The 18,371-nt window shown below is 38.0% G+C and overlaps 2 protein-coding genes across 2 annotated transcripts; both read left to right on the forward strand.

Moving 5' to 3' along the window:
* Nucleotides 1-215: 215 nt before the first annotated feature.
* LOC127155832 (myosin-7-like) lies at nt 216-13,310 on the forward strand. The gene is made up of 39 exons (XM_051098360.1): nt 216-321; nt 505-544; nt 693-904; nt 1,234-1,377; nt 1,457-1,613; nt 1,746-1,773; nt 2,101-2,206; nt 2,301-2,393; nt 2,471-2,534; nt 3,359-3,457; nt 3,564-3,667; nt 3,777-3,915; nt 4,006-4,124; nt 4,228-4,377; nt 5,054-5,224; nt 5,309-5,618; nt 5,712-5,788; nt 5,911-6,116; nt 6,324-6,447; nt 6,586-6,722; nt 6,817-7,072; nt 7,167-7,409; nt 7,482-7,658; nt 7,739-7,884; nt 7,979-8,069; nt 8,142-8,531; nt 8,618-8,744; nt 8,821-8,939; nt 9,025-9,221; nt 9,307-9,490; nt 9,577-9,742; nt 9,847-9,971; nt 10,079-10,387; nt 10,473-10,676; nt 10,764-11,060; nt 11,152-11,256; nt 11,364-11,459; nt 11,677-11,811; nt 13,207-13,310. The coding sequence occupies exons 3-39, from the start codon at nt 704-706 to the stop codon at nt 13,225-13,227; spliced, it is 5,817 nt and encodes a 1,938-aa protein (XP_050954317.1). The 5' UTR covers nt 216-321; nt 505-544; nt 693-703; the 3' UTR covers nt 13,228-13,310.
* Nucleotides 13,311-17,378: 4,068 nt separating this feature from the next.
* On the forward strand, nt 17,379-18,369 carry LOC127156125 (myosin-7-like; the record flags this gene model as incomplete). Its single annotated transcript, XM_051098862.1, has 5 exons — nt 17,379-17,455; nt 17,587-17,613; nt 17,809-18,021; nt 18,114-18,257; nt 18,337-18,369. Coding segments are annotated over exons 3-5 (378 nt in total), but the record flags the coding sequence as incomplete, so codon positions are not given.
* Between the last annotated feature and the right edge of the window lie 2 nt (nt 18,370-18,371).

Here is an 18,371-nt window from a genome sequence, read left to right on the forward strand (position 1 = left end):
AATGACTAATTTTAACAGGCAAACAGTGGGTGAGTGAAATAATTTCTGGTTTATGTGATGATACATATGAATATGTTTCTAAAATCCATTTTTGAAACTCAATAACCATTATTAACTTTGAGCCTGACATGAATGACATACAATACCACATTAAAAATCACCCCCACTTTTCCCCAGCCTACCCAACCCATCCTTCCTAACCAAACTGAGCGAGCTGGATGCTTTGTGTGATGCCAACAACCATATTTAGAGGAACAATTGCATTATAAAAGGAGTCATGACACGTTTTCAATCGTGTCATCGTTATTAGTCTTTTGTACGGTAAGTTAAGGGGAGCTGTGTTGTAGTCGATGGTCAGAGTATTACTGACTTTACAATAGAAAGGAGGAATTGCATTGTCTGGTACTAGTGTTTCATATTTGTAGTCATTTGGGTTTGAGTATTTGGTTGTCGGAAGTAGAAATAACACAATGTTGACATTTTCTTTCTTTTGTGTGGAACTAGAGCTTTGAACCATCTGTTTCTGAAGAAGAGAACAGTGAAAGTAAGTAGTTTTTAGTCATACTTAAAAGATGATGTTTACTTAGTCAATAATTTGAAATCATTTACATACTTTGAAAACTGAATGTGTGCTGGTTATGTCATTTTAGAAAATTATGATTGTCAAATAAGGTTTAATTGTAATCCAACAGATCAGTGAAAGATGGGGGATTCCCAGATGGCGGAGTTTGGAGCTGCTGCTCCGTTCCTCAGGAAGTCGGACATAGAGCGTCTGGAGGCCCAAACTCGCCCCTTTGACATGAAGAAAGAAGTTTTCGTTCCTCATCCTGAAGAGGAGTACATTAAAGCTTCTATTGTCAGTCGAGATGGTGATAAAGTCACCTGTGACACTTCAAAGGGACAGGTAAGTTTTAATAAGCTTCAGCAATCGTATTGTGAGTAATCAAATGGATTTTAATATATAGGGTTGATTTAGTTTGGAATAAGTAGTTGGATAAATACAGTTGGGAAAATAATAATAATAAATATATTAACTTATACTGTGAAAGATACAATAATAATGCCACATTTTCTTAAATCATCTTTATCTTGAGTTGTCTTGCCCCACCATCTAATGAATTCTAATGATGTAACTATTATTCTCATAAGTTACTATGAATAAATATATCTGCTAAATGAAACATTACACTGATTACACTGGTTTGACTGTCAAAAAAACTGATGTTCCCACAGACGGTAACTGTGAAGGAGGCTGATATTCACCCTCAGAACCCACCAAAGTTCGATAAAATTGAGGACATGGCGATGTTCACCTTCCTGCACGAGCCCGCTGTGCTGTTTAACCTCAAAGAGCGTTACGCAGCCTGGATGATCTACGTAAGTAGAGTCTTAAAACACTCCCACGTTCACTTGATCACATATGAGCAGATCTAAATCTGCTGTGAATCTCTTACAGACCTACTCTGGGCTCTTCTGCGTCACTGTGAACCCCTACAAGTGGTTGCCAGTGTACAATCAGGAAGTCGTCCTTGCTTACAGAGGAAAGAAGAGAAGTGAAGCTCCTCCTCACATCTTCTCCATCTCTGACAACGCCTACCAGTACATGCTGTCAGGTGCGTCTACATGATTAAACATTTTATATACAACCAAAAACAGCACAGGCTATATGTCAGTAACTAGTGAAAATCATTTAATGTTTATGTATATAACATTAATAATTATAATTTTAATTTTTGCTTTTACAGACAGAGAAAACCAGTCCATTCTTATCACGTAAGACGTGTTTTAGTTAGATGATCTTTTTGAGTTTGTTACATTTTTATGAATTCTTAAAGGGGACATCAGATGCAAAATTCACTTTTGCATGGTGTTTGAACTTAAATGTGTGTACACAGCCACCCTTTATGATAAAAAATCCCCAAAAATCATAAGCACTTTTTTGACAAGGCAAAAAGGGTGTTGTTTTGCACTACCATTGAGAACATATCAAAGTATGTTATAGACTTTTCATGAAGACCCTAAAGAATCATACCAACTCGTGAAAAATGGGCATCTGATGTCCCCCTTTAATACATTTCTAAGACTGGTTTATGTTGACAGTGGAGAATCCGGTGCTGGAAAGACTGTGAACACCAAGAGAGTCATTCAGTACTTCGCCAGCATTGCTGCTAGTCCTTCAAAGAAGGACACCAGTAGTGAAAAGAAGGTAAACTAAGGAGATCTGAATTCAAAATTATTGTACTGCCATTTTGTATGATTGCCATTCATCATATACAAATTTCAAATGTTGTGTTTTCTAGGGTACTCTGGAGGATCAAATCATCCAGTGTAATCCTGCTCTTGAGGCCTTTGGCAACGCCAAGACCATCAGAAATGACAACTCATCTCGCTTTGTGAGTGGACAACATTTTAAGTTACAAATCATTTTCATGTTTCCACCGTATTTAAACACAATATCCCTTTCGAACAGGGCAAGTTTATCCGGATCCACTTTGCTGCCAGTGGCAAGCTAGCATCTGCTGATATTGAGACTTGTAAGAAAGATCTTTGGTTATTTATTGGTTTGTCTTTCATCTACTCTGAGAGACGTGTGTGTTTTTTAGGGACAAATTTATAGTTATATAGGTAATCTGGGAATGTCTTTATTTGTAACTATATAAATAAAGTTGTTGTTGTTTTATTAATTCTACAAATGCAGAAGGTTTTCTGTTAGACTTAGCTGAAAGATGATTAATAATATTAATGATAAAAATAATAGTAATAATAATATATTAATTTATTTATTAGGTCTGTCAAGCGATTCAGTTTTTTTATTCTAATAACAATGTGGCGATTAATTAATCTAATTGATGGCAAGTTAAACGCACATCAAATTTGGCTGAGAAATTACCTGTGGAATATAAAAGAATATAAAATATAATTTTTTTTTTTTTTTTTTTTTTGCTGTTGTTCATACAATAGAAGTCAATGGTAACCAGAACAATTTGGTCAAAATATCTTTTATGTTCTGCAAAAGAAAGCAAGTCATGCAGGTTTGAAATGACCTGACAGTGAGGAAATAATTTTTAGGTGAACTATCCTTTTGTTTATTTATTTTTATTAATATGGAAATATGAAATTATTTTTTAATGAAACGGTATTCTAAATAAAACACTAAAACTGCCAGTGGATAGCGGTAAAAGGCTCAACGAGTCTTTGAGTCATTCATTCATTCGATTTTAGGGGCATTCTAACTGCACTGCATAGCCTGCATCATGTCTTGTGTTGTTGCTCTGCTTCTTGTTCATCACAATCAACTGTATGAAATGTATGATGACCTGCATAAGTCAATTTTGTGCATTCTAAATTCTATGAACAGATCTTCTGGAGAAGTCTCGTGTGACTTTCCAGCTCAAGGCTGAGAGAGACTACCACATCTTCTACCAGATCCTGTCTCAGAAGAAACCAGAGCTATTAGGTAGGTAAAAATGTGTTAAAACCAAAAAGCCACAATAACTGTATTCATTAAAGTTTTACAACAAAAATGTATTAAAACATCATATGTATTGTGTCTTTTCTCTCAGAGATGCTGCTGATCACAGCAAACCCTTATGATTATGCCTTCATCTCTCAAGGAGAGACACAAGTGGCCTCTATTGATGATGCTGAAGAGCTGATGGCTACAGATGTGCGTTATCTGAAATAGCTATGAATTCCATTCCAATCTTGACGTTATCTTCTTAAGATCAGTTTTACTGACAATACAAACAAATCATATTATGATAAATCTGCTACAGGAAGCATTTGATGTGCTGGGCTTCACCCAAGAGGAGAAGAACAGCATCTACAAGCTGACTGGGGCCATCATGCACTACGGCAACATGAGGTTCAAACAGAAGCAACGAGAGGAACAGGCCGAGGCTGATGGGACTGAGGGTCAGTATTAGGAGAAAACTCTGACAGGATGCACACAGTTATTTGCTGACAGAAGATTCATTACCATCAATCTTCTTCTACTAACTACAGATGCTGATAAGTCAGCTTATCTGATGGGCCTGAACTCTGCTGATCTCATCAAGGCTCTGTGCCACCCAAGAGTCAAAGTCGGAAATGAGTGGGTCACCAAGGGACAGAATGTCCAGCAGGTGGAGACTACTTTGTGATTTTATAACCATACTGTTTACAAAACAACCAAATGTCTATGCAGTGAGACTTACCCTTAATTTAATCTACTCATCCCACACAAAGGTGTCCTATGCCGTTGGTGCTCTGTCAAAGTCAGTGTACGAGAAGATGTTCCTCTGGATGGTTGTGAGAATCAACCAATCCCTGGACACCAAACAGCCTCGCCAGTACTTCATTGGTGTGCTGGACATTGCTGGGTTTGAGATCTTTGATGTAAGTATTTGATTTTGTTTCCTATTAGTCACTCTTCTGGATCTAGACACAATTCTGCTGTCACCAGTGTTTTCGGGATTGCTCAACGTAACATAAGTTGGCATCATTTAATTGCAGTTGTAATGTATGGCTATGTATGCCTTGAAAGTCAAATTTCACTGGGCCCTGTTTTATGATGCTAAATATTGTATAAGATTGTACATCATCAAAATTAACGGATATCGATATTTACTAAATGTACAATTATAAATTATATAACTCTAATTCATAGATATAGATGAGCTGGTTTAGCACAAGTCTTCTATTGAAGGAAGTTGTGGGACAGAGAGTCTATTTTTAAAGCCAGTAGTTTATGTCAGCAAAATCACAGTTTTTAACTAGCTACTGCTGGTATTAGTTAGGAGTGGGTATGGTCTTATAGAAAGTGTGTCATTGGTCAAAAATGTGTGTGTACTTGTCTAAATAACATGCCAGGAACGTTTTTGATCTATTATTCTAGAACTGTAAATTTTAATTTGTGTATGATTGATAAAAGTTTATTAAGTCATTTTTTACGAGTACATTGGCAATTGGAGAGTATGGAAAAACATTATATACAGATAAATTTGCACAAAGTGTGACTTCCCAACATTACCAACAAAAAAAAAAATAACAATGTGTTACGAATCTCTTCTAGTTCAACACCTTTGAGCAGCTGTGCATCAACTTCACTAATGAGAAGTTGCAGCAGTTCTTCAACCACCACATGTTTGTGCTGGAGCAAGAGGAATACAAGAAGGAGGGTATTGAGTGGGAGTTTATTGACTTTGGCATGGACTTGCAGGCTTGTATTGATCTCATTGAAAAGGTGAGTTTTTAAATTTTAAGAGATCTCTAGTATTGGATCAACACTACTCAGCTAATTTAAACTCCTCGCTCTATTGTTTACTAGCCCATGGGCATCATGTCCATCCTTGAAGAGGAGTGCATGTTCCCCAAAGCCAGTGACGCAACATTCAAAGCTAAGCTTTATGACAACCACTTGGGGAAATCAAACAACTTCCAGAAACCCAGGATTATCAAGGGTAAACCAGAGGCCCATTTCTCCCTGATTCACTATGCTGGCACTGTTGACTACAACATCAATAACTGGCTGGTGAAGAACAAGGACCCTCTCAATGAGACTGTTGTTGGCCTCTATCAGAAGTCCACCATGAAACTGTTGTCTGTCCTGTTTGCTAATTATGCTGGTGCTGATTCAGGTGTGTTTTGATGATGCCAAAGGGAGAAAAAGTTAAGACAAATAAGGATTTAATGTGAGGGTAATAACAATAATAAATTTTTTCTTTAAACAGTGGAGGGCGGTGGTGGCAAAACAAAGGAGAAGAAGAAAAAAGGCTCTTCTTTCCAGACAGTGTCTGCTCTTCACAGGGTAACATATAGTGTATAGAGTGTTTTACACATTAAAATGATAATGAATAACTTGGTTTCTTAATAACTTTAAACAAGCATGACAATCTACTATATATGTGGATGGTTAAAATCTACCCACAGGAGAACCTGAACAAGCTGATGACCAACTTGAGGTCAACTCACCCTCACTTTGTGCGCTGCATCATCCCCAATGAGACTAAGACTCCTGGGGCGATGGAGAATCCTCTGGTCATGCACCAGCTGCGCTGTAACGGTGTGCTGGAGGGCATCAGGATCTGCAGAAAGGGCTTCCCCAACAGGATCCTGTATGGAGATTTCAAACAGAGGTACATTCACTTATAAATACAAGACATCTGAGTTGTATTTGGGTCAAAATATACTGAATTATAATACAGCTGCATATTATGCAACCAGAATGGACACATTTATTCACCATCGATTGTGAATATTTTTTTTTCCTAATTCCTCATTCAATATTGTTTCTCATTCAGTTTGGCAAAAAATAAAAATTATTATCTGTTACACAACAACAGATATCGTATCCTGAACCCTGCTGCCATCCCAGAGGGTCAGTTCATTGACAGCAGGAAAGGAGCTGAGAAGTTATTGGGATCTTTGGATATTGACCATAACCAGTACAAGTTTGGACACACTAAGGTACCATAATATACTGACTTATTTAGTTTACATAAATTACAAAAACATATGAGAATGAAGCAATTTGAAACTGCCATGCACAGAATGAGTACATACAATGTACGGCTAAATATATTGACACCCTTTTTATTCCCAAAGGTGTTCTTCAAGGCTGGTTTGCTGGGTGCTCTTGAAGAGATGCGAGATGACCGCCTTGCTCTCATCATCACAAATATTCAGGCTAGAGCTCGTGGTCTTCTCTCAAGAGTTGAGTTCCAGAAAATTGTTGAGCGCAGGTACAGCTTTAGGCTATTGATTTCCAGAAGAGAGCCACTTTTACACTTAATATGAAATAGATGAAATATATGAAATGTTTGTGTTACATTGCAGAGATGCCTTGCTTGTGATCCAGTGGAACGTACGTGCCTTCATGGGTGTCAAGAATTGGCCCTGGATGAAGCTCTACTTCAAGATCAAACCACTGCTGAGATCTGCTGAAGCAGAGAAAGAGATGGCCAACATGAAGGAAGAATTCCTGAAGTTGAAGGAGGCTTACGCCAAATCTGAAGCCCGTAGAAAAGAGCTTGAAGAAAAGATGGTTACTCTTCTCCAAGAGAAGAATGACCTGCAACTCCAAGTCCAAGCTGTAAGTTCATGATTTTATTAATCAAATAATAAAATGAATAATATTTACAAGGACATTAATATGACTAGAAATAATTGTCTGTCTCTGTAAACAGGAGCAAGATAATCTTTGCGATGCTGAGGAGAGATGTGAGGGTCTGATCAAGAACAAGATCCAGCTTGAGGCCAAAGTCAAAGAAATGACTGAGAGGCTGGAGGATGAAGAGGAAATGAATGCTGAGCTGACTGCCAAGAAAAGAAAGCTGGAGGATGAATGTTCTGAGCTCAAGAAGGACATTGATGATCTTGAGCTCACTCTGGCCAAAGTGGAGAAAGAAAAACACGCCACTGAGAACAAGGTCAGTTTTCAAAACTGTTAGAGATGCAAGAGATGGTTAAGAGTCCCTTAATACAATGACACATTTCTACAGGTTAAAAACCTGACAGAAGAGATGGCAGCTTTGGATGAGATCATTGCTAAGCTGACCAAGGAGAAGAAAGCTCTCCAGGAGGCCCATCAGCAAACGCTGGATGACCTTCAGAGTGAGGAAGACAAAGTCAACACACTCACCAAAGCCAAAGCCAAGCTGGAGCAACAAGTGGATGATGTGAGTAGTTTGTTGACACTTCTGTTGTAAATGAACCGTGAAAAATTGCTAAACAAAATACTCTGTTATTGTCGTTCCAGCTTGAGGGTTCCTTGGAACAGGAAAAGAAACTTCGTATGGATCTGGAGAGGGCAAAGAGAAAGCTCGAGGGAGACTTAAAGTTGACCCAAGAGAGTGTGATGGACCTTGAAAATGACAAACAACAACTGGAAGAGAGGATTAAAAAGTAGGTTTTATGTAGAGGGTGAAATAATTCAAGAAAACAGCTCACAGTCTGAATCAGTATTGAAATTAGTAATTAAATACGTTTTGCAACACAGGAAAGATTTTGAGATCAGCCAGCTCACTAGCAGGATTGAAGATGAACAAGTAATGGCAGCCCAACTCCAGAAGAAACTGAAGGAGCTGCAGGTAACAATCATTCTTAAAAAGTTGGACAGTTAAGAATTCTACCTTTAACTTGAGTTTTCCTCACATTACAAGGCCCGTATTGAAGAGCTTGAGGAAGAGCTGGAGGCTGAGAGAGCTGCTCGTGCCAAAGTTGAGAAACAGAGAGCTGATCTGTCCAGAGAACTGGAGGAGATCAGCGAGAGGCTGGAGGAGGCTGGTGGAGCCACCGCTGCCCAGATTGAGATGAACAAGAAGCGTGAAGCTGAGCTCCAGAAACTGCGCAGAGACCTTGAAGAGGCCACTCTGCAACATGAGGCCACCGCTGCTACACTGAGGAAGAAACATGCCGACAGCGTAGCTGATCTGGGAGAGCAGATTGACAACCTTCAGAGAGTCAAGCAGAAGCTGGAGAAAGAGAAGAGTGAACTCAGACTGGAACTGGACGATGTGGTCTCCAACATGGAGCAGCTTGCCAAGGCCAAGGTGATGAATGAATTCTTATTCCTCTGCTAGAATTTTTAACTGCTTTTTCCTTACTTTAATTAATTACATTTAAAAAATCTACGCAGGCAAACCTGGAAAAAATGTGCAGGACCCTTGAGGACCAGATGTCAGAATATAGAACAAAATATGAAGAAGGACAACGCAGCATCAATGACTTTACCATGCAAAAAGCTAAGCTACAAACTGAGAATGGTATGTACTCTGCTGTGTATTGTAAGACAAATTCCCAATTCGCACTGCCTTCCCTAATTGTTGTACTTCTGTATAGGGGAACTTTCTAGACAGCTGGAAGAGAAGGATTCTTTGGTCTCTCAGCTAACAAGAGGCAAGCAGTCCTACACCCAACAGATTGAGGACCTCAAGAGACAACTAGAGGAGGAAGTCAAGGTATATTTCACTCTTTAAATGGTTTTATACCAACTCTCCATTACAATTCTATATATAATTGACAGGATATTTTCAATCCTCATAGGCTAAGAATGCCCTGGCCCATGCAGTTCAGTCTGCTCGTCATGATGCTGATCTGCTGAGGGAACAGTATGAGGAGGAGCAAGAAGCCAAAGCTGAGCTGCAGCGTAGTCTGTCCAAGGCAAACTCTGAGGTGGCTCAGTGGAGAACCAAGTATGAAACGGATGCCATCCAGAGGACTGAGGAGCTGGAGGATGCCAAGTATGAAACAGAAAATGCCTACAAACCTACAAAAACTATGTATGCTTGAAAAATCACTGTTAAGTAAATGCTGGAATATTTTTAGGAAGAAGCTGGCTCAGCGTTTGCAAGATGCAGAAGAAGCTGTGGAAGCTGTCAATGCTAAATGCTCCTCACTGGAGAAGACAAAACACAGGCTGCAGAATGAGATTGAAGATCTCATGGTGGATGTGGAGAGATCCAATGCTGCTGCTGCTGCTCTGGACAAGAAGCAAAGAAACTTTGACAAGGTGAATAAAACACACTTACATATAATCTTTTAGTCTTCATCAAGCTTCTGTGGTAGCTAATCAAAGTCTACAAAACTATCAAACAGGTCCTAGCTGAATGGAAGCAGAAATATGAGGAGTCTCAGAGCGAGCTGGAAAGTTCCCAGAAGGAAGCCAGATCTCTGAGCACTGAACTGTTCAAACTGAAGAACTCCTATGAGGAGTCTCTGGATCATTTGGAGACCATGAAGAGAGAAAACAAGAACCTCCAAGGTGCCCCTGATTTATTATTCATCTGAGCATTTACGTATCACTTAAATGGAATATTTATCTAGATTTTTTGTGTAATATCCATTATTACCTTTCCTAATAAACAGAGGAGATTGCTGATCTCACTGAACAAATTGGTGAGACTGGAAAGAACATTCATGAACTAGAGAAAATTCGCAAACAACTGGAGCAGGAGAAAGCTGAAATTCAAACAGCTCTAGAGGAAGCTGAGGTATATCCAAATATCTATCAATTTTTTTTTTTTTTTGTGCGTGTGTGTATTATCTGTAGAAGTGAACATGCCTTTTAATAACTACAGTATGTTAATTGATTTGTCAGGGCTCCCTTGAACATGAAGAAGGAAAGATTCTTAGAGCCCAGCTGGAGTTCAGCCAGATCAAAGCTGACATCGAGCGTAAGCTGGCTGAGAAAGATGAAGAGATGGAGCAGTCCAAGAGGAACCAGCAGAGAATGATTGACACCCTTCAGAGCTCACTTGAGTCAGAGACTCGCAGCAGGAATGAAGCTCTCAGACTGAAGAAGAAGATGGAGGGAGACCTCAATGAGATGGAGATTCAGCTCAGCCAGGCTAACAGGCAGGCAGCAGAAGCTCAGAAGCAACTCAAGGGTCTTCATGGGCATCTTAAGGTATGCTAGATTACATTTTAAACCAAAAAGTGAAAATGTAACAAATTTCTACAGCATTTTCATTTGTAAAACCTGTACTTCACAGGATGCCCAACTGCAATTAGATGATGCTCTTCGTGGTAATGATGATCTCAAAGAGAACATCGCCATTGTGGAGAGACGCAACAATCTGCTGCAGGCTGAACTGGATGAGCTGAGATCCCTGGTGGAACAGACTGAGAGAGGAAGGAAACTGGCTGAGCAGGAACTGCTGGACGTCAGCGAGAGAGTTCAGCTCCTGCATTCTCAGGTATGACACATCTATACCAGACAAACACAGACAAAACCTTCAAACTCTCACAGCATCATCTAGAATGTCAATCTTGTCCATGTTTAGAACACCAGTCTGCTGAATCAGAAGAAGAAGCTGGAGGGTGATAATAATCAGCTTCAGACTGAGGTTGAGGAGGCAGTGCAGGAGTGCAGGAATGCTGAGGAAAAGGCCAAGAAGGCCATCACTGATGCTGCCATGATGGCAGAGGAGCTGAAGAAGGAGCAGGACACCAGTGCTCATCTGGAGCGCATGAAGAAGAACATGGAGCAGACCATCAAGGACCTGCAGCACCGTCTGGATGAAGCTGAGCAGATCGCCATGAAGGGAGGCAAGAAGCAGGTCCAGAAACTGGAAGCCAGGGTAAGCTGCTGATGAGATTTATTTATTTTTTTACTCTGTAATTAAAATACTCATGTTGTTTGATTAGCTAACCATCTTACACATCTCTTAGGTGAGAGAGCTGGAAAATGAAGTGGAGCTGGAACAGAGAAAGGCGAGCGAGTCTGTGAAGGGAATCCGTAAATATGAGAGACGCATCAAGGAGCTCACCTACCAGGTCACTTTCTTTGGCCTATGAATACATGTATTTTTTTTTTTTTTTTAATTCATGCAATTTTATGAAACAACACACACTCGTTTTATGCCTTATGACTATATATGCAGACTGAGGAGGACCGCAAGAATCTGGCACGTCTTCAGGACTTGGTGGACAAACTCCAGCTGAAGGTCAAGTCCTACAAGAGATCTGCTGAGGAGGCGGTATGTTTAAGATAATCTCTGTAAAAACGTATGCACTTCTGAAATCTAAAGACATTCCAATCATGTTTGAAAAAAAATTGTGTCAGGATAATTTAAGTTTAAACAGAAGCAAAATTCAAATTTAGCATGAACATGATTGCCATGATTTTCTGTTTTGGGGTTGAATCAAACTGGATTATGATAAAATAAATAAAAAATATCTCCATGTGTTTTTCAGGAGGAACAGGCCAATTCTAATCTGACCAAGTTCCGTAAGCTTCAGCATGAGCTGGATGAGGCAGAGGAGAGGGCTGACATTGCTGAATCTCAGGTCAACAAGCTGAGAGCCAAAAGCAGAGACACTGGCTCTAAGGTGAGTGTTTGTTATCTACAGAGGTGGGACTTTCAAGTCACAAGCAAGTCTCCCAAGTCTCAAATTCCAAATTCCAATGATTGTGTATTAGTGATGAAGGCCTGCTGTTATTGAGAATTACAGAGGATTAGATGTTGATGTTTTTTTTTGGCGTTTTTTTGGCTCTTGATCCATGACTTCCAGCATTAGATCTCTCTCTGTAGCAATGCATGTGGTGTTGTACAGTGAGGAGATATTATCTGTTTTTATATGATGAGATTTACATTACAATCAAAATAACTTTTTTTTTCTTTATATGTTTAGGTTTTGCATAATCAACCCAGTGAAACTATAGCATTCAAAGAAAGGGTTGCTCTAATAGTTACAGAGAATGAATTTTAACACTGTAATGCATACAAAAAATTGAACTCAGTACTATTTAGCCACACACAGACATCAAGGACCAGCATATGAATCTCAACAATGGTGACAATCAACACAATGCGTCATGCTGCAATGCATGCTGGGTAACTACATAGTAAAAACTCCCATCATGCACTGCAGTATGAATAATTATTGACACCACTGTTGAGGACTGTATGATAACTGTTCATGTATAAAAGCCTGAGCCAATACAGTTCTGTTTTATTTTTCAATATCGAAGCATTATGGTGGCATTTGTTTTATAGGACGTTTTCTTTAAGCAGTTCTGTAATAACTGAATGTCAGTCAATAAACCAAAGAGAGAGAGACCACTTCGTGATGTTCATTCATCATGAGTTATAACTATAAAGCGTAAGTTAATCTGCTTCTTCAAGGTTTGATTCAGCAATGCAGAAATGTTTGCTGTGAAACAATATTGTAATTACTTAAAAGCAAATTACTTTGTATTAGTAAAAAGGTCAAGAGGCCAGCTAAAGCAAACCCTGACCACAATTATGGTGGCATTGTGTTTTTTAATTTTATTTCAGTTGATTTCATTTATGGCTGAAGTCAGTTGTAGCTCTTGTGTTTCTTTTTTCTTCAGAGATGTTGATTGTTAACGACAGATGTTCATCACTAATGCACACTCATAATTGAATTATTCAATTATCTAATTAAATTTAACTCTTTGAAGACTTGGGATCTGAGACTTGGGAGACCTATTTGTGATTTGAAAGTCCCACCTCTGGTTATCTGCATACAAATGTTAATTAACTTGGCTGATGTGGTACATAACTGAAACTATACTTTAAAGCAAACTAAAATTTAAAAGAACTAACTTTCAAATGGAATATAACATGCTGTTGCCACAAAATCCTTGATAAGCAGCGCTAATAGCAACTCATTTAAGAAACCTGTTAGAGCAATGTCATTTTGCAAGGAAAAAAATACTAATAAGAAAAATTAATCTTACATCTTTTCTCCTTTGAACAGAAAGGACATGATGAGGAATGAAGCGCTCCCCTCTCTCAAAATCTGGTGTGTCTCTTTGAATCCGTTAGTCTCTAGGTCAATAGAATAAAGATGTGCAAATTTAATTTCTGATATATTGTGTTTTTTTTTTTTAACTAAACTAAACTGGTCACATTATCACCATCGGTACTGTATGAACTCTGCATGTTTCAAATACTATAAAACATTTTTGATCAGGCATCAGCTGACTACTACAACATTACTTTGGTGCTCTGGTTCATGAGCAAGTAAAAAATGTCTAAAATGAAATCTACATTATCTGCTGATCCATCTCCCAAAACTTGAACTACCATTAACTCATATGTATTTAAAAATGTTCAAACCCTTTTACAAACAGTACATTTAAAAAGTTCTAATCTGTGAATAACATACAGCATATAGCTGACTTACCTTTTCTAATGGTCCCAAAAAGTTTCAGATGAGTGAACTGTCCGGTACACAACTACTCTGTGGGTAGGCGGGATGTGACAAGTGCCTGTTGTTACTCAAGGTGATGCAGTGACTCCAACAGACGTGCTGAATAAAGGAGGAGTCAGAAGGGAGGGTGTTACTCAACACTTGAGAGGTTAAAGAAATTGTGGCAATTTTAACACTTGTCATTTGCGCTATATTAAGACCGCCATACAGCTTAGCACATTCTATATCTGAGAGGAGCCTCTGACGCACACTGTAAAACATACTGTACAGTAAAACATCTTTAGGTAGTACAAAAGCTTTAAGGATGTAAAGAATTAAACAATGACATTCATCCAGAGACTTGACAAATTGGAGCCAATGTGTGCATTAATGAGAACAAGTCTTGATTTTAAAAGGTCAAGGTGGTTAAACTATATGTTAAATACAGCACTGAGAAGGCATTGTTCTCCCTCAATAGGTCATGTAACTTAAGTAGTAAGTGTTCATGCCAGTAATGGACATCTACAGATGAGACATGAGACATGTCCTACATACTATGTCTCAAGGCCTGACACCACCCTATCTGATCTCTTCTATCACAGACGGACTCAAAGGAATTTAACAGGTTATCTTTGTCCTCAAGGCTAAAGTAAAGGAAACAATGCAAACGTAAACAAGACAACTTGAAGGGTATGGCCCCTCGGTCAGCTCTCTGAGGGACAGTGACAGCCATCAACCACGCTATGTGAGATAGTGCTCTGAAGCATATGGGGCCTATCAGTCAAGTTTTCAGCATGGGCACATGATGCAACAGATGTACAATGTATTTAGACGTATACTGGTGCCTTTTTTGTGATCACAATTATACTGTTAAATTTAAGGTATATTTTGGATACATGTATAAGTTAATGTTAATACTTAAAATATCAGCTGCACACTGAACTTGTGCGCTTGGTACTTTGGATGCTCCCATTTTGATGATGTGCTGATGATCATGGCCATTGCAGTGTACAGCTACAGCCACCAGAGGGTGTCATTTGGTGATCAACTATGGTTTCAGAAAGTGGGACCAGTAGTGTATGTGTGACCCTGAACAAAAAAACAGTCCTACGTAGCACGGGTAAAATAATTAATTAATTAATTAATTAATTAGGTCAAAATTATTAATTTTTCTTTTATGCCAAAAAACATTGGGATATTAGGTGAAGATATTTTTAGTTTTTTATTTATTCAGCTTTTAGATGATGTATACATCTCAATTTAAAAAAAAGACCCTTTATGACTGGTTTTGTGGTCCAGGTTCACATATTCTTCTAACATTTTGTTTTTAAATGCAGGTGTTGTTATCAGCGTAACAACTGTGAACAAATTTCAGAATTACAAAAGCGGCAAACTTAAAGTAAAACCCAAATCCTGATGATCTTGTTATCCAGAATGATTCCAAAAAGCATATTACACCTCAATTTACACAGAAACTGCATATGCATGAGAGACACATGATCAATATAACATTTACTGTAGTGACTCAGAGGTAGTCTGACATATTTACTATTTAGCTTTTTTTCAGATTTTTCAAAATGCTTTTTTTCCCTCCATCTTTAAATTTTATTTTCAATAACTGAATTTCGAATGTGGTCTCATGTGTTATTTTACTCACTGAGAAACTATTTTTTTATTAATTTTAAACATTATTTAAATTTAAATTTAAATTATTTTAAATTATTGTTTTTTAAAAATATTTAAATTGTTAAATGATTAATTTTTACATTTTCTGTTTTCATTTTAATTGTAACTAGTTTTAACAATTATTTAAGTGTGTTTGTCTTTTTTAAATCATTAAACCCAATGAAAATGAGAAATGTTGCCATGAAAATTAGTTGAAATAAAATCAGTTTACATTTTTTAATATTTTATGGCAGTTAGTGTTTATATTATTTTTATGGTTTTAGTTTTAGTTAACTTATAACAACCTTGTTTTGAACCCCACTATATATCTCACTGGAACTATAATAAGAATATTTATATTCATTCAGGCAAGAAATGTCAGCATTTCAATTCTTTTAATTAAGTTATTAGTAGCGAAGCTAGCTGCATGGTCTGAAGCAACGCAAGACACGAAGTCGAGACACAATGCATGTAACCCAACAGATGCAAGACCATCCTATTCCACTGACAAAAGGAGGCTCAGATTACAAAATTCATCAGCCATAAGGTGCCACCGTTTCTTCCATTCTTACTCTTGAGTGCTGATAAACCAGGGTGAGTAGACAGCTGAGAATGAGGCACTGTAAAGGATGAGGAGCCTAGAATAGATTGCCCAAGTGTTAAGACTAAGTAAGGTGCTTGTTGAGAGGGTGCAGAATAACTGAGGGACGAGGTCAAGGCAGGCCCGAAGCCTCACAAAAGGTTGAGTGATGGATCGCGCGGCTCTGCTACAAATCAATGTTGTACATTAACGCTATTTAGAAACAGATCTGAAGCTAAGATGGCTAATTTGACCTGCTCATCATGTTTTTTCTGCTAAGATGGGATAATTATAACAAACAAGCACCTCCATGTTACTGTACCTGCATGACTGCTGTAATGCATTCAGAATATAATCACTTCAGTAAACATGCAAATTGCATTTTGTATCTTATAGAAGCCTTTTCAAGCATTTTTTGGGGAAATCTTGTATGCACACGAATAAAGCTGTTGTTCATTTAAATGACTGAACTTGAACTTGGTACAACCTGTACAACACAAGTGATGGATTTATCATTGGGTAGTCAAGAAAGGTCAAACAAGAACAAGCAAGAGAGGCGCAGCTGTCTCTGCATTAGGTGAGAACAAAAGGTCGCAAATATCCATTGTTGCGTTACAGCTGTCTACTGACAATTTTACTGTTCTGTGACAGCCATCTTGCTCGTGAGGCATTGTTACCTTGTCTTTATCCTTGAGCACAAAGATAAACCTGTGAAATTCCCAGTGCATGCCTTTCTCTCTTTGAGGACAGAAAATAACACGCGGTTCTAGAAAAGCATCCTAGTGCAGCTGAAGCATATCATGTGCACGTAGCAAGAAATATCTATCTCCATAATGTGAGACAAAACATTGTCTGCATAGCAGACAGTTGTTGCTGGAATTTGTTAATAAAGCTTTGTATGATTATGATTTGATTTTAAAAAAATTGTGTGAAGCAGGTTTAACTATGATGAATTACACACACCTGTAATGTTCTGTCCACCCCCTCCCCATAGCGTGCAAACTGAATTAAAATATCTGATATCTAACTGAAAAAAAAAGCTATCTAACAACAAAAAAAATATGATGAGTTCATTTGCAGAAACAGGTAACTCAGTTTTTAACAATTTTCAAAAATCATGCTTTTTTTCATTGTGCATTCCAATTAATCTCAATCAAACTGCAGTTGGGTTAATTTGATATAAAGTAAAAAAAAAAAAAATACAGCTAACAATAAAAACGTGATAACAATAAAAAATAAACAAAAAAAAAGTTATCTGTTTTTTCAAACTAAAATATAAATATAAATAAAATATATATATAAAAATAAAATAAGTGAATAACACATATGGGACAAAAATAGCACCATTGTGATTTAGATCTCCTCTGATCTTTCATGCTACCGCCACACACCACTTGCTAAACTGCTGTGACTGACACAAAGATTTTTTTCATGCACCCAAAAAGAGCCACACACACAAGCGACCCGGACCAAATACAGAGAGTGTGCACGTCACAGTCATTGTGTCTCTATATAAAGAGATCCATTACAGCACAATGTTGCAAGCTCACATCATTGTACCACCTGAAGGTAAGATGGTTTGTATTTGCAAAATTGAGATTGCTTTATAGAAGCACAGATCATTTAGATTAAATTGTTCATGATGACCGAAGAATAGAAAAGGATGACTTTATTAATTATTTATTATTTTTCATTGCAAGGACTTGGACTTTTTTGGATTCTGTCTGGTAAGGAATGCTTTTATGAACATCATTTTTTTTTCATTTTGCACTTGTTTACTGACAGAGCAATAGCTGATTAGAAATATTAGGTGTATATTATCTTTATTTGTAAACAGTAATATTATATATTTATATAAGATTTTTTGTGATATATTTTGTATTGTATGTATAGTTTTTTAACTAAAGTCATCTTTGCCTCAGTCTGATTGAAAGATGGGGGATGCTTTGATGGAGGAGTTTGGAGCTGCGGCTCCATTCTTACGTAAGTCAGACAAGGAGCGTCTGGAGGCCCAAACTCGCCCCTTCGACATGAAGAAGGAATGCTTTGTCCCTGATCCTGAGGTTGAGTACGTCAAAGCCTCCATCACCAGCAGAGACGGTGACAAAGTCACTGTTGACACTGAATTTGGAAAGGTAACGTCTAATCTCTGGATTATTTATATGCAGTAATGGTAGAATAGATTTGTGATGTGAATGTCAAAACAATTTTTGTCTGGTTTCCACAGACGGTAACTGTGAAGGAGGTTGACGTTCACCCTCAGAACCCGCCAAAGTTCGATAAAATTGAGGACATGGCGATGTTCACCTTCCTGCACGAGCCCGCTGTGCTGTTTAACCTCAAAGAGCGTTACGCAGCCTGGATGATCTACGTGAGTGGAACCTTAAAACACTCACACGTTCACTTGATCACATATGAGCAGATCTAAACCTGCTGTGAATCTCTTACAGACCTACTCTGGGCTCTTCTGTGTCACTGTGAACCC

This window comes from Labeo rohita, chromosome 24 (assembly GCF_022985175.1).
Source record: "Labeo rohita strain BAU-BD-2019 chromosome 24, IGBB_LRoh.1.0, whole genome shotgun sequence".
Taxonomy (NCBI): Eukaryota; Metazoa; Chordata; class Actinopteri; order Cypriniformes; family Cyprinidae; genus Labeo; species Labeo rohita.

Excerpts from the sequence above, each read along its gene's own strand:
- LOC127155832 (XM_051098360.1), top strand. The coding sequence starts at position 704 with ATGGGGGATTCCCAGATGGCGGAGTTTGGAGCTGCTGCTCCGTTCCTC. Across the intron at positions 6,117-6,323 it reads TATGGAGATTTCAAACAGAG|ATATCGTATCCTGAACCCTG; the intron begins GTACATTCACTT and ends ACACAACAACAG. Across the intron at positions 11,257-11,363 it reads TCAAGGAGCTCACCTACCAG|ACTGAGGAGGACCGCAAGAA; the intron begins GTCACTTTCTTT and ends CTATATATGCAG.